Genomic DNA, 13,808 nt, shown 5'->3' with positions numbered 1-13,808 from the left:
GGCGGGGTTTTTGAAATGGAAACCATTTTGGGCGCTTTCGTATTGAGGCAAACAATATTGCATTTATTTAAAGATTTCATACACATATAGCAAATCTTAGACCAGCAGTAGCAACAAATTATGCGTGCATGTGTGTCTTATTACATTATCGTGTGTGTGTGAGTCGTAAGCTCTGATCTGATCGATTATTCAAATATATATTTTTAAATAAATTTAAAATGTTCTCCTTACAGTATGCGCCACCTAACCATGGATGCAAAACCCTAGAGAATAAACAAAAATAAAATTTAAAACAAATATACATGTGTATACATATATATATTTTCTTCTACAATGGTTTTTTTCTGTTAAAGATTAATAAGTATTGAAAAAGATGGGAATGAAGAGGTTCCGTTCCCCTCGAATCCTCAGTGCAGGGGGTTGGTTAGTTCTTTACACATACACTTAGTCTGATAGGTATAGTATATATGTATATGAATGCAGCAAGTTCTCCACTCCACTCCACTATACTCCGGTTAAAGTTGAAAGCATTTATGCTCGGATAGTACTCGATTGTGTCACACAGATATAAATATATGCAATGTTATAATATATACTTCTAAGGGCCAAACATTTTCAATATAATTTCACACATAATTAAAGAAATAATTAAACTCTGGTTAGATTTAGGCGTAGACACAATATCGCAATTGTTAGATAAGTGGTAGTTGGTGTGTTGGTGTGTTTGTGGCTTGTGTTTTTTGCTCTCCTTTCTTTTATTATTTAACGCGTGCTGTTGTTGGTGTTCTGTTCCCATGGAATCTATTTGGTTAGCGAGTCTGTGGGTGAATTCAGTCCCGAGGATGTGTTGTTCTCATCCATAGCGTCTGGGAAACTGGATACCGAACCCGAGCGGGATGTCACCTTGGTCTACAAGAGAACAGAAAACCGAACAGTTGTAGTAATAAGGTGTGGAAACAAATCCTCAAAGAGATGTTTGTATACAAGCAATAGAAATAAACCGATAAAGTCCCAATCCAAGTACTGTCTACTGTATAGTGTGGAGTGATTGTGAGATGTGTAGAAGAGACATGCAAAACTCCTCCGAAACAGTGTTAAGTGTGGAAAGGGAGCCAAATCGAATGCGTAAAGAGTATGAGAGATGTATAACAGACAGATATATAAAAATAGTAGTTACCGCATGAGATTGGCACATAAAATTGTTGTGTTCATAGCTTACTTTAACGTTCTCATAGGCAGAGCCAACTGAAGCTTCGATAGAACGCATCGACTCGGAGTTTTTCATTTGTGACAATTTCGACGTAATGCCACTGGTAATGCTGCCGAACACCGAAGCGGTCTTCTCACCCGTAGTCTTTAGCACCGATTCGGTGCGCTGGTACCTGGTAATGCATACGAGTAAATAGAAAAGCGGATCGGATTAATCATTACGAAAATCATAGGCAGATCAGAGTCACAAATTGGGGTTTAGTAACAAACAGGCGTGAGATGTTATAGTTGTGTTAAGGGAAGCACATGAAACACATCGTTTATCGTTAGTGGGACTCCCATAGAGCCGTGCGCGAGTCGAGTCGGCATTAAACACAATTACTTACAGAGGTGCCTCGTGTACGGCTTTAGCAAAAGTGCCCATGCTTTCTTCCACCGATTGGTAACTAAATAAATACATGTTTTGTCATTTAGCATGGTACCGAAACAAAAGCATGATTAAAAATTAAATTAAAATTTGTAAGTCGGGTTAATTGACGGCTCTCGTCGGCGGAATCATCATCCTCCCATCTACGACTTACACAGTGCTCTCTTTGATGTTCTTCACGCCCTGATTCATGTCATCTGTGAGCTCCTTCCAGACGGTGATGCCCAGCTTCCGCTTGAGATCCGAGGCATGACGCGTCTTCGAGGCCAGAACAGTGCGCAGCGTGTTGATTTCCTCCTCCACACGGGCCAGTTCCTGCAATGGGGAATCAGTTTTAGGTATGAAGTACTTTCAGATCCTTCTCTCGCCATTCACCTGACTCCATTCGGCGCGTCGCTGCTCCTTCTCCTCCGTGCTGAGCGCGGCAAATTCGGCGGCAATTTCTGCTGATGCCACAGAAGCTGCTGGAGATGCTGGCTCCGAAAGGTTGGCGCTGTTATCTGTGAGTGAACAACACTCGTTAATTATATCGAATACTCAGAGGTCAACCTAAGCTGCTTCCAATCTGACTGGGGGCATGTGCAAATAAAAGTATTGTCTGCGAGAAGTCTTTATGTACCTCCTTGGAAAGCCACTTCCTCAAACACTTTGTCATAGGCTGTGCATCGAATTTTGGTGTGTTTTGTTTATACGTATATACATTATGAAAGGCATGAGTTTCTGTTCGATTAGTTGGTTCTTTGGATGGTTTATACTCACAAACTGTCCAGTTGAAAGGCAAGCGGGGAAGAGAGGCAGAAAAGTTAGTCAGATTAGTCACGGCTTGGGATTGATTGGGAGAGAGGGAGCATGCGAAAAACAAAACCAGAACCAAAAGCCCCCCTTTGAGACCTAGTACCGCCCAGCCAAACGCCAAACGCCTCATTACCTCTGCCGCTTTGGCCGCTTTGACCGATGCTGAGAAACCGCTTGTAGTTATCGCTATTCGATATCTTGGCCAGATACGGTTTCGAAAAGTCTATGAACGTGACCTTAACGTCTCGCATTGTACGCTTGGCAAAGAACCTCAGGCGAAAGCGCTTCGACATCGATGACGAGGGCGCTTGATTGGCCAGTTTGGGGCCCACAAACTCGGTCTCCACCGCCTGAAGCTCCAGGGTGTTGGCGTAGTCCGAGTCCACGTCGTAAAAGATTTGATCGAGGGTCAGGTTTCGCAGATATAGTTCGGCCTCGGTTTCGGCCTCCTCGTACCAGTCCGAGTCCGCACCCAGTGCCGAGTCGTCGTCCTGGTCCTGGTCGAGCGAGGGCGTTGTAGTGAGCTCATCGAGGCGCGGCAGGTAGGGGTCCTCTATGAACTCCAAGCTAACGGGCTCGGGCTCGGGCTCCGACTCGCTCATTCTGCGTTGTCGGTGGTCTGTTTCATCTCTAAGAAGCACTTTCTCTATCGCGAACGTGGCACGGTGTCGTGTATCACATTTTAAAAGTAAGCGTCGAGCACATTTTCTCGTTTCGCTTGTATCCAGTTGTGTTCTCTGCTGAGGTTTCAGTTCTCATAAATACATGGCTGGCTTGCTTGCTGGTTTGCTAGCGTTTTCTGGTGATTTCCTCGACCCGCCGCGCGCGGGATTGAGCTAGTTTTGGCGTTTGCTGGCTGTTTCGATCTGCTGGCTTCTGCGCTCTTCTGCGGCAAAACATTGACTGAGTCGGGGCTTTTGAGCTCGACTCAACAATTGGTAGCAGCGGAGCCTCTCAGGCCTGGCTTTGTCTGCTTGTGGCGTTTCGTGTCAGCACGAAAGACAAGCCACAGAAAAAGAGCGCAAAGGCAAAGTAGGAACAACAGCAGCAGCCACAAGCCACAATACACACACACACATGCAGCGGCACTCTGAAGCGGCCCTAGGTCTGGTTTGTTGCCACAGCCTCCACCCTCCCCTCCCTTGGCCAACCATCCAGAGTGGTGCTGTTGCTCGAATCGATCAACAAGTGGCAGCGTGTGGTTCGATACTGAAACAGACTGCAATTTTCTGCTGTGGCATCGCTGCAAGCAAGCCCCCATAATTAAATTGCTACTGAAAACCCGATCAAATATACATATATCCGAGGAGGCGTTTCTGCAATCAGTTCCGACCTTTCGACGCCTCCCCCACTCCGCCCACACGCTACGCTGACTTTTCCGGAACGACAGAATATTGTATTTGTATTTCACTGCCACGTATGCCATGCAATGTTTACACGCCGGCGTCAGTCTCTTCTCTTGGCATTTGGAACGACTCCCACGAGTTCTGCTCCGAGAATTGCGGCAGGAAAGTCTTTCTCCCAGTGACAGCGCTGCATGCCAACAAAAACATGACTCATCCAGCATTTCCATAGAGCCACTGACAGCTACGGCCAAAGCCAAGACCTTGCTTGCCCCAGCTTATGAATTTTCAATGGGCTCAATCAGAGCAATTTCTATACTTTGGTCAAAGTCGCCGACTAATTGGCGGTGGCCCAAACAAAGGTGTCCCAATCAGAGCTGGCCAACAACCACACCAAACATGTGCAACGGCATCATACTGATAATATTGAGAGCAAAGGGACACACTTACGATCCTCCATTGCTGCGATGACTGTTGTAGCCTTTTCTTAATTTGAACCTTTTTAATAAATAGTAAACTTTAGCACTTGTCGCCTAATTTTTAGTTGAAGAATACTTGTTTCTTGAGCTCCAGAACTATCGATAGCTTTGTTGACGTATCACTGATGTATACCTGTGATGTCGATACTCCAAGAGTTCCATCACTATGCCTCAGGAAAATTTAAAAAAGAAAAACACTTTGACTGTTAATTAAACGTCGTGTCGAACGGAAGCACCGAATATTCCACAAACTCTAACAAGATTATATAAACAAGCACGGGAGGGATATAGTATATATATAAGTAACGCACGAATATCGATAGTCGATACCATTTTATGCGAGGACCGTTGCCAGATCGTTGCCAGAGGATATGAAAGAAAAGAGAGAATTCAACTTTTAAAACTTTTTATTTCAAATGACAAATAACTGCTTTGAAAATCGTGATCTTTGCCTTTCAGCTGGGCCATGCCATTTGCATTCGTCTCATTCATTTGATTTTTGTCCGTTAATATAGGAAAATATATACATTTACGTTATTTCTACGTTAGATTCTTAGGATACTAATATCAGGTCTGTTCTTCTTGGTGTTGATTTTTTTTTTGTTTTCTTAAAGAAACGGAAAAAGAAAGTTGTTTAAACAAAGCGCAGGAAACTAGGGAACAAAAGTTGAAATAAAGATACATGATTGTTTACATTTTTTATATGGTTTTTTGTTTTTATTGAATAGTAATGGTAAAAAATTAGAATTTTTCTCATACTTTGTGTTTCAACTGTCAAATAATGCACGGGTTGTATGGGTATATGTCGAGAAAACAGTCGACACTCGATACAAGGTATTAAAAAGTGCTCCTCTCGCGGACACACCGCATCGCATAAGTTATTTTTTAAGTGGGGAAACATACATATGTCGAAAACAATTTAATATAAATCAAGAAGATTGCACAAAATTAAAATGTTGGTATTCATTTTGAAATGTGAGTGGGGGTTTGGTTTTGTGTGTGTGTGTTGTCGTCTATCAGATAACGCCGGTTATGGGAACAGCAGGAGCAGGAGCAGTAGGAGGCGAGGGGGGAAAATAGAGTAAATTTAATTCATAAGTGTATATTTTGTTGTTCAAGCTATTCGTTATTCGTCCTCGTCGCTATTATCCCCGCTTCATTTCTGGCCCTAAACGCAAAAAACGTTTTTACAATATAATCCATCAACGCGTTCAATCAATCATCATCTCTTTCGAACAAAAATATAACAACTAGTTCGGGCTGGCAGAAAATGGGAAGGGAAGCAACGATTTTCGAAACGAACGAGAGAGTTGTGTATTGTATTATCAGAACAATTACGAGATAGAGAATAGAAGATAGAAAAAAGGAGCGGCGAGTGTAAATAATTAACATTTTATGCTTACAATTATTTTCGTTCTTGACCGTGCGTAGTCACTTTCAATTGAATTAACAAATCATTTGCTGAGCTTTCTGCTTACTTTAGGGCTTCAACTAATTTGAATATTATGTGTTGAAAATGAAACAAATGGTTACATAAAAGAAAGTGGCAATTAAGTGTTACATATTATGTATATTGTGGCCATGGCCAGGACCAGAACCAGGACCAGGACCAGGGTCTGGCCAGGCCAGCCAACATACATTGCAGGTTACGGGGCAACAGAACCTTGGGCGCCTGAGTCTGTCCGGATTTGTCTGTCTGTTTGTTTTGTATTCTATGTTGAATAAATGCAATTTTATGATTGTGGGCGATTGTGTGTGTGTGTGTCCTGGTGTGTTCTTGTGTGTTTGTGGTCGTGCTTGTGTTGATTCTGTATCAAATTATACAAAAATAGTTTCCTGTTTTGTCATTTGTCTTCTTCAATTAACCTGCACAAATTGCGTTGTAGAAAAGCTCCTAGGAGACAACCTATACCGTTTTGACACTAGTTTTCGACTAACGTGACGAGACGAGACGGTACGAGACGCCCGCACGACTTCTGCTGTTCCGCTGCTCTCTTCTCTGCTCTCCGCCCGCTCCAGTTCCAGTCCCCGACGCACCACAACGGGTAGTATTGCTTCTGCTGCTGGGGACGCCTGCCCCGAACCAGTTAGTTCTTGGGGCCCCACACGGAGGTGATGGGCGTGCTCGCGACTGGAGCCCCGCCGGCAGCAAAGTTGGGGAAATCCTCCTGCGACTGAGTGTTGGGCGCAGTTAGATTCTTGGCTTGTTGCTTTTGCTTCTCCCACGGCGCATCCTTGATGATGAACCCGTTCTCGTTGGCACCGGCACCGGCCCCGCCACCGGCCCCACCAGATCCCGAGCTCGCGTTGCCACCGGTCCCAGTGAGGAAGGCTCCCACTGTCTGCGGCTGGGGCGAGGGCGGCAAGTTCTCCAAGTAGTCGCGCTCGTAGTCCTCGGCCATACTGAGGAGCACATCCTTGGCGTTCTCCACATCTTCCTCCTTGCCAATGATGGTCACGGCATTGGGATTGTTTTGAGCATCATCGGAGGATGGGAATTTGATATCCACCTGGAGGAAAAAAACCCACAAAAAAAATGGTCAACGTACGATCAGGGTATTTCCAGTGGTTCTCCCACTAACCATCGCCCACCATTGAGCACTCACCTTGTAATCTTCAATGATTTTTCGAATAGTGCGTCCACGCTGGCCAATGATGTGCGAGTGGACGCGCGTGTCGATTTCGATAACCTCGCGGTGAAGGGTTTGGAGATCGCCGACGATTTCCAGAATGGCATCGCGAGCTGCCTCCGCCTTGGCCTGGTAGCCGGTGATGGAAATGATGCGTTGATTGGGATCGTCCCGCTTGGGAAGCGAGATGTTGACGTCGTGGTCAGCACGCAGCTTGTTGATGACGGCACCATGGCGACCAATGAGCTTTGAGTGATACTCCTGGTCCACGTCCAGCTGAAGGACGAACGAGCGCAGCTCGCGGTCGGCCCGATCAGCCTCGAAGTCCTCGATCATCTTTTCCAGCGCCTCCTTGGCCTCAGCCACATGGGCCGGCGTGCCCGACACCTTGATGATGTCCGACTTGAGTTCGCTGGGCGGCAGCTCGACATGCACATCGTGCTTGGACATAAACTGCCGGACATTGGCGCCGCGTGGCCCAATGATGGTGCGGTGCAGGTCGAAAGGAACACTCAGCTCTTCCTCGATGGGAATGAGGTCGAGCAGCGCCTGCTTGGCGGCTTCGCACTTGTCAATGCGTCCGGTGATGCGGATGACATCACACTGCCGCACCGGCTCTGCTCCATCCACAGCGCCACTCGACTGCTCGGCTGCCTCACCTTCCTGGCCCTCTCCGTTCAGTCCGCCATTGGTGAGACCCTCCACTGGATCGGTGGCATCCCGATCGGGGAACTTTATTTGGACATCAAACTCGGATGTCACCTGCTGCACCTTGAAGCCACGTGCACCCATAATCGTGCGATGCTGGCGCTGCGGGATGATCACCTCAATGGTGGTCTGGGCCTCGAGATCGGCTACGATCTCCTCGATCCGCTGCTTGGCCGCCTCGATGCAGTCCTTGGCACCCTTGAGCGTCACTTTGTCAGAGTTGGTGCCGGCGCGGGGGAAGGAGATCATCACACCTCCGTTTTCTTCCGCGATGCGGTGCAGGATGAGTCCCCGCTTGGCCACAAAGTACTTGTGGTGCTTGGGATCGACGGCCACCTCGCCCTCAGTGACCTCGTCGCACTCCTTGATGATTGCCTCCAGCTGCTCCTTGGCCTTCTTGACACTGTCCTCCTTGCCAATGATGGTGATCACCTCCTTGTCGGTGTCCTCGTTCGACGGGAAGATAATGCGTGCTCCCGTGGCATCGCGGATCTTGCGAATGGAAGCCCCATTCTTGCCAATCAAGAACTTGTGGTGCTGCTGCTTGGCCCGCACCTCGGCGGTGAATGATGCCAGCTGCCGCTCGTTGGCTAGCTCCAGCAGCTGACCCTTGGCCTTCTCCACGTCGTCCTTGGGCCCGCGAATGGTGACCTTGTCGCTCTTGGAGTCGCTGTTGGGGAACTTGATGGACACGCCGCCGCACTCCTCCATGATGGAGGAGATGAGCTTGCCGCCGGTGCCGATGATGGAGTTGTAGTACTTGGGCGGGATCTGCACCTCCTCGCTGACAATGTCGGAGAGCTCGTTCTGGATCTTCTGGATGCGCTCCTTAGCCTCCAAGACGTTCTCCTTCTTGCCAGTGATGACTATCACCTCGTTGGTGTCCCCCTCGGCGGGCAGGTCGATTTTCGTTTGGGTCTCGTCGCGAATCTTCTTGATGTTGGCCCCGCCCTTGCCGATGACGAACTTGTGGAATTGCTTGAAGATGGGCACTTCGATGATATGCGACGACTCCTGGATTTCCTTAACCAGCTTCATGAGATCCTTGTGGCACTTGTCCACATCCTCCTTGGGGCCGCGCAGCTTCACAATGTCCGTGTTCTCCTGGGGCGTGGGTATCGTGATGGTCACCTGCCGATAGCGGTCCTTCACCTCGCGGATCTTCTCGCCCTTGGCCCCAATGATGGAGCGGTGCAGGCGGCGATCGATGATCACATCCTTTGACTTTTCGTTTTCCAGTTTGTCGATTTTTTCTTGTAATTCAAGCTGCGCCAGCCTCACGCCCTCCTTGGGGCCCTCGATGCGGATGTTGTTCTGGCCCTCGCGCTCCTCGATGTTGATGTTCACCTTCAGCTCGTCCTTGAGACGGTTGACATTCGATCCGGCCTTGCCGATAATATGCTTGTAGTACGAGGGATTCACAGTCATCACCTCGTAGGTGAAGTTCTCCTCGTAGTTGCGTATGATCTCGGTCAAGTAGGAGATGGCCTTGTCCACGTTCTCCGGGTCGCCCTCGAGCTTTATCTTGTCCTCGAGGCAGTTCACGTTCACGTTGGGACAGTCCTCCTCGAGCTGCTTCATGTTGGCTCCCTTGCGGCCGATCACGTACTTGTGGATCCAGTGCGGCGCATTGATCTCCACAGACTTCACCGAGTTGGCCTTCTGGTAGACAACAGTGAGGGCATTGCCGAGGGCGACCTGGGGGCCGCGCAGCGTAATCGTCTCCAGGGTGGAATCGTTCGGCGGCATCTCGACGGAGACTCCGGTGAGCTGAAGGATCTCGGCAATGGTTGAGCCCTTGGGACCGATGACATAGCGATGCTGTGGCTTGGCCACCTCAACGCTCACCGTCGAGCACTTCTTCTCCATCTCCTTGTAGATGGCCTCGACCTTTGCCTTGGCCGCGGCAACGGCATCCTTCTCGCCCGAGATGATGATCTCGTCCTTCTGCACCTGCTGCGGCGGCACGTTGATCTTGGCGCCCGTCTCCTCCTGCAGCTTATTCAAGTTCTCGCTGTAGGGACCCACAATGAACGGATGGTAGATTTTGGGAATCGTGGTGCGGTCCGACGACTTCTTGTACTGCTCCGCGGACAGCTGGCGGATTTCCTGCTCCGCTTTCTCGATGCCCTCCTTCGTGCCGGCAATGGTGATGAACTCGCTCTCGTCGCCCTGGCTCGGGATATTGATGCGCGTCGAAGTGAGGCGCTCCAGATCCCGCAGCCGCTGGCCACCCTTGCCCAGGATCACGCGGTAGTGCTCACGGGGCACGGTAACCTGGCGGCTGGCCTGCGTTGAGAAACTCATCAGAATCTTGCGCCGGGCGTCCAACAGCTCGCTCTGCTTGCCCTTGATAAGGAAGGTGAGCGACTGGTTCTTGCCGCTGACGATCTCAATCTGGGCGCCGGTCTCCTTGGTGATTTGCTGGCAAATCCGCTTCGATTCGCCCTCGCCAAACTTATCCGACTCCGTCGACTTTCGCTCATCGCAGGGCACGTGCAGCACCTGTCAAGTGGTCAAAGGCGACAAATGTCAGTCGGATATTGACAGATCGGAATGCCCATACGATCCTCGAGATCCACTTACCTGCGTCTTCTGCGAGCTTGTCACTCGGGCTAGCGACGAGCTGGATGGGCCGGACAGCGCAGGCGCCGAGGTATTGGCCGGCAGGGCCGGGAATAGGTCGTCGTAGCTAAAGGCGGGCGTGGCATTGCCAGTGCCTCCGCTGTTGGTGCTGGTGGGCGTTGCCACTGAAGTGGGCGATGATGGTTGCTGCTCGTTGGACACCTGCTCTTGGCCGTTGATGAGGGCGATCGGTTGTTGCTCAATGCTGGTTGCTGCAATCGATTCAAAGGTTAACCAAGAGCTTTTGGCGTCGGGTCGCCACTGGGGATTGTCCTTACCGTTGGATTCCTCCATCACTGCTGCTGCTGCTTGCATTACTTAAAAAAAGAGAAGAGTCCTTTTTCGTTCCAAGTCGTTACAGTAACACTGGAAGCAGAGAAAATTTGTTATTTTTTTACATTTCAAGATAACGGCAAGTGAAGTGCTATTTTTATTGGAGATTTCTGGGAAATTCCATCAGTAAATCAATCAATCAATCAATGAATTCAATTATTCAGTCAGACCGCAGTCGGGCTGCATTTCGGAAGGCACTGATTCTTAGTCGGTCAGATTTGGTTTGCTCCAGCTCCAGGCAACTCCTCCTCCTCCTCTTGTCAGTGGATTCAAAATCTCAATTACTTTCGCCGATAAGTGCCGACCGACGCCGACCCGCATTTCGGCCGCCGATAAGGAAACGTTTAGTGCGTTTCCGAAGGAGGGTTGTTCACCACCGCCCCGCCCTGCCCGCTGCCGTTCCCCCTCGGTTGATAAACCAAATCTAGCAGCACGGTATTTAGTTTTAGCTTTCTGCCAAGAGCCACGTAATGGTAGCGCACAAGTGATGTGAACGGGGCTCCATTTCGCTGGCGATAAGTGGACGGGCCGGGCTGGGCCGGTCCGAGGCCACGCAGGCAAAATCTGGAAGCGATGCCAGTGATAGCTATCAGCTGCTAAGGCTGATAAGAACAACCTGTGCGACCGATCGCCAGCAGATATCTGGAAATAAAGTTGCTATCAGTCGGTTTTTTTGCTTGGGTGAAAGGTTGGTACCGTCGAAAGCGGAGCCGCAGCAGCCAGAGAGATCGAGGAGCAGACCGTGCACTTGTTCGACGGAGCTGTTTTCTAAGCCAATGCCCAACGAGTTTTCGTAGCCTACATTCTCCTCCTCTCGCCCCAGAAGAACAACAAAGATGTGCGGCTGCCACTATCGCTCCCCTCACGCACACTTACGTGTTTCCGAGTGGCTCTGTGTCTGTGTGTGCTCGAAAAATGTGTCAAAAGAAGAAACCAGCAAGGGAGAGAGAGAGCAAGAGCAAGAAAGAGAGCTTGACGAAGTAACTCAACGGACCGGGAGGGGACGGCCCCCAGTGAGTGCCAGGCCAGTGCCATATAAAACCGGATGATAGCCGGCAACTACAACAAAGCGATCGGATCGACAGTGTATGCGCACATTTTTGTGTCGCTCTTTGTCTCTGTATTGGTGCCTTGGCACCTTTCTAGCAGCATTGCTGCTGCCGTTGTTGCTGCTGCTGCTGCTGATTCTGGTGGTGCCGTTGCCGTTCGAGAAGAAGGCAAGGCACGGCACAGGTAAAGCAAATACATACACATGCACAGATGTACATACACTTGATTGTGGGCATGTATGTATGTACATGTACGTATGTGCAGAGGCATGTAACGCCTGCAGCGACGCTGACGTCGACAAATGAAGACAAAGCACAGTGCGCTGCTAAAGTTCAGCTTTAAAAATTGGTATGCACATATCGAACTTTTGTTGGGTGATTTCCATCCAGGCCTCTGGGTCCACCGCTCGCTGGGCGGCGGTGCCGGGGAGATGGTGCCGAAAAACCCTTGACGTAGTCAGTTTTTGGGCACGGAACAACCGTTCATTTCTGGTTCGGCATTCTTGGCCACAGAAGAGCACACAGACACACTCACTCACTGGTCGGGGGCATGTGGAATGGTGGTAAAATTATGCAAATTAATATACAATCCGATGGTGTTTCCATCTGTTTTTTTTGTTGTTTTTTTTTTGTGGAAGGGGGTTAGTGCGGGAAGGTTGTTCAACTTACTGTACTGTAAAATCCAAAAAATCCGGCCTAGTTAGTCTCCTTTGACAAAATCCAGTTTGATAACTTGGCGTGTCTGCTGGAAGACATACAAGAATCAAAAGAACAGAGTAATTAGCAGATGCATATCGTCGTCTCATCGTTTGCCGGATGCTCTACACGGAACAGCTCGGGGGAGCATGTTTCGTGTTCTATCGAGAGAGTCTGTTGCTCTTCGCTGCGAGAGGCGGAAGGAAGAAAGTGCACAGATTTGTGTGTTATGCGGGGGTGCGGTTCGGGGAAATATGCGGGCCACTTATTGGACAATTGTTGTTGTCGGCGCAAAAGTGGAGCACACAATGGCGTTGGCGTTGGCGTAGGCGTAGGTGTACGCGTGGGCGGAAGCAGGCGCCGTATGGGAGGCAATGGGAGGCCGAAATCAAGTGAAAGGTTTCAGCTATAGCCTTCCACCCCCTCAAAATACTTTAGGGCCGCACCATCTGCCGGGGCGGGGCTGGGCGGCGCGAGGCTGTGATTTGATGGAATGGGTTTCATTGAACTTTTGTGCTGGCTTTAAACACTCAATACGGAAAGAATACGAATTTCGGAAAGCTTCAATCGTGCCATCCAAGGAACAGCACGCGCGCTCTGCTCTCCAATCGGACAGATTATACATAGATGTACCTATGTATGGGCATACATATGCATATGTTCATACTATGTATGTTTGGTACTCTGTGTGCGTGGACGACAACGCTGTCTCCGTTTCCGTCACCGTCACCGCCGCCGCCACCACCACCACCGTCGTCGTAGCCGTCGCCAGCGCTGCGACTGCTGTGTGCCTTTGTGTGAGTGAGCGCGAGTGCGAGCGCCGCCCGTGCCGTGCCAGTTGCTGCGATGCGACCATTATCAAGCATTGAAAAACACGTTGTTTTTTGCAGCAATTTTTCTCTTCGAGAATTCCGCACGGAAAACGCGAGCGGCAAGCGCCTAATTTAAATGCAGCCCAGACTACTCCTCTCCTCCACGTTGCCAAATCGTGAAAGAAAAAGGTGTTGCGGAGCGGCGCGGCCTAAATTTTCGCTGCTGTCACAGCCGCCTGCTCCATCAAGCCCTTCATAACTGTAAATTTATGCACTTTCTTGTTGTAACTTATGTAATTTAATATGCACATTTGATTGCACTCGATTTTTGTGTGTTATTAGGGGTTTTTGCCACAAATCTATCGCCCAGACTTTCTATTAGATGCAACACGCGAATTACCGACCAAGTGAAGTAGAAAAGTGATGAGCGAACGTGGCAAATGGTGATGGCCAACTTGTCATTCTGTTGGAAATCGGAAACGAGGCACACTTTGTTGATGACAATCGATGAGAGCGACTATCGACTGGTGACCGTCGATAGTTGATTGTCTGATAGTAATTACTAATAATTAATAATACCTACTCTTGTAGGTCCATTCAATCCTTAATCTTTGCTTAAAAAAAGACCCCGATATATTTCACGTAAATTTCGCTAAAATTCTTCAAGATTCATAATTTTCGTTTAGACTAATTATCGGTTTG

The 13,808-nt window shown here is 49.0% G+C and overlaps 2 protein-coding genes across 16 annotated transcripts; both read right to left on the bottom strand.

The window, feature by feature from the left end:
* Positions 1-42: 42 nt before the first annotated feature.
* On the bottom strand, positions 43-4,371 carry LOC4804814 (tumor protein D52). Of its 13 annotated transcripts, none has more exons than XM_015184730.2 (8): positions 2,565-2,757; positions 2,396-2,398; positions 2,256-2,294; positions 2,012-2,136; positions 1,791-1,951; positions 1,596-1,655; positions 1,220-1,382; positions 43-263 (listed from the first exon to the last, which is right to left on the bottom strand). In XM_015184730.2, the coding sequence occupies exons 1-8, from the start codon at positions 2,722-2,724 to the stop codon at positions 228-230; spliced, it is 747 nt and encodes a 248-aa protein (XP_015040216.2). In that variant the 5' UTR covers positions 2,725-2,757; the 3' UTR covers positions 43-227. The 13 variants fall into 13 exon arrangements, with proteins under 13 accessions (XP_015040216.2, XP_015040214.2, XP_015040219.2 ...); XM_015184728.2 differs by lacking the exon at positions 43-263 and adding an exon at positions 304-909 and having other exon boundaries at positions 1,178-1,382; XM_015184731.2 differs by lacking the exons at positions 43-263; positions 2,396-2,398; positions 2,565-2,757 and adding exons at positions 516-909; positions 2,764-2,766; positions 4,225-4,358 and having other exon boundaries at positions 1,178-1,382.
* A 571-nt stretch (positions 4,372-4,942) lies between these two features.
* On the bottom strand, positions 4,943-13,631 carry Dp1 (satellite-binding protein 1 Dp1). 3 transcript variants are annotated; one of them, XM_015184723.2, is made up of 6 exons: positions 13,511-13,631; positions 12,268-12,340; positions 10,495-10,582; positions 10,178-10,428; positions 6,860-10,096; positions 4,943-6,763 (listed from the first exon to the last, which is right to left on the bottom strand). In XM_015184723.2, the coding sequence occupies exons 3-6, from the start codon at positions 10,529-10,531 to the stop codon at positions 6,341-6,343; spliced, it is 3,948 nt and encodes a 1,315-aa protein (XP_015040209.1). In that variant the 5' UTR covers positions 10,532-10,582; positions 12,268-12,340; positions 13,511-13,631; the 3' UTR covers positions 4,943-6,340. The 3 variants fall into 3 exon arrangements, with proteins under 3 accessions (XP_015040209.1, XP_001361315.2, XP_033233598.1); XM_001361278.4 differs by having other exon boundaries at positions 12,268-12,343; positions 13,511-13,604; XM_033377707.1 differs by lacking the exons at positions 10,178-10,428; positions 10,495-10,582; positions 12,268-12,340; positions 13,511-13,631 and adding an exon at positions 12,110-12,115 and having other exon boundaries at positions 6,860-8,635.
* Between the last annotated feature and the right edge of the window lie 177 nt (positions 13,632-13,808).

The sequence above is a fragment of the Drosophila pseudoobscura genome, chromosome 3, assembly GCF_009870125.1.
Source record: "Drosophila pseudoobscura strain MV-25-SWS-2005 chromosome 3, UCI_Dpse_MV25, whole genome shotgun sequence".
NCBI classification, from domain to species: Eukaryota; Metazoa; Arthropoda; class Insecta; order Diptera; family Drosophilidae; genus Drosophila; species Drosophila pseudoobscura.
This window is presented reverse-complemented; position numbering and strand designations above follow the sequence as displayed.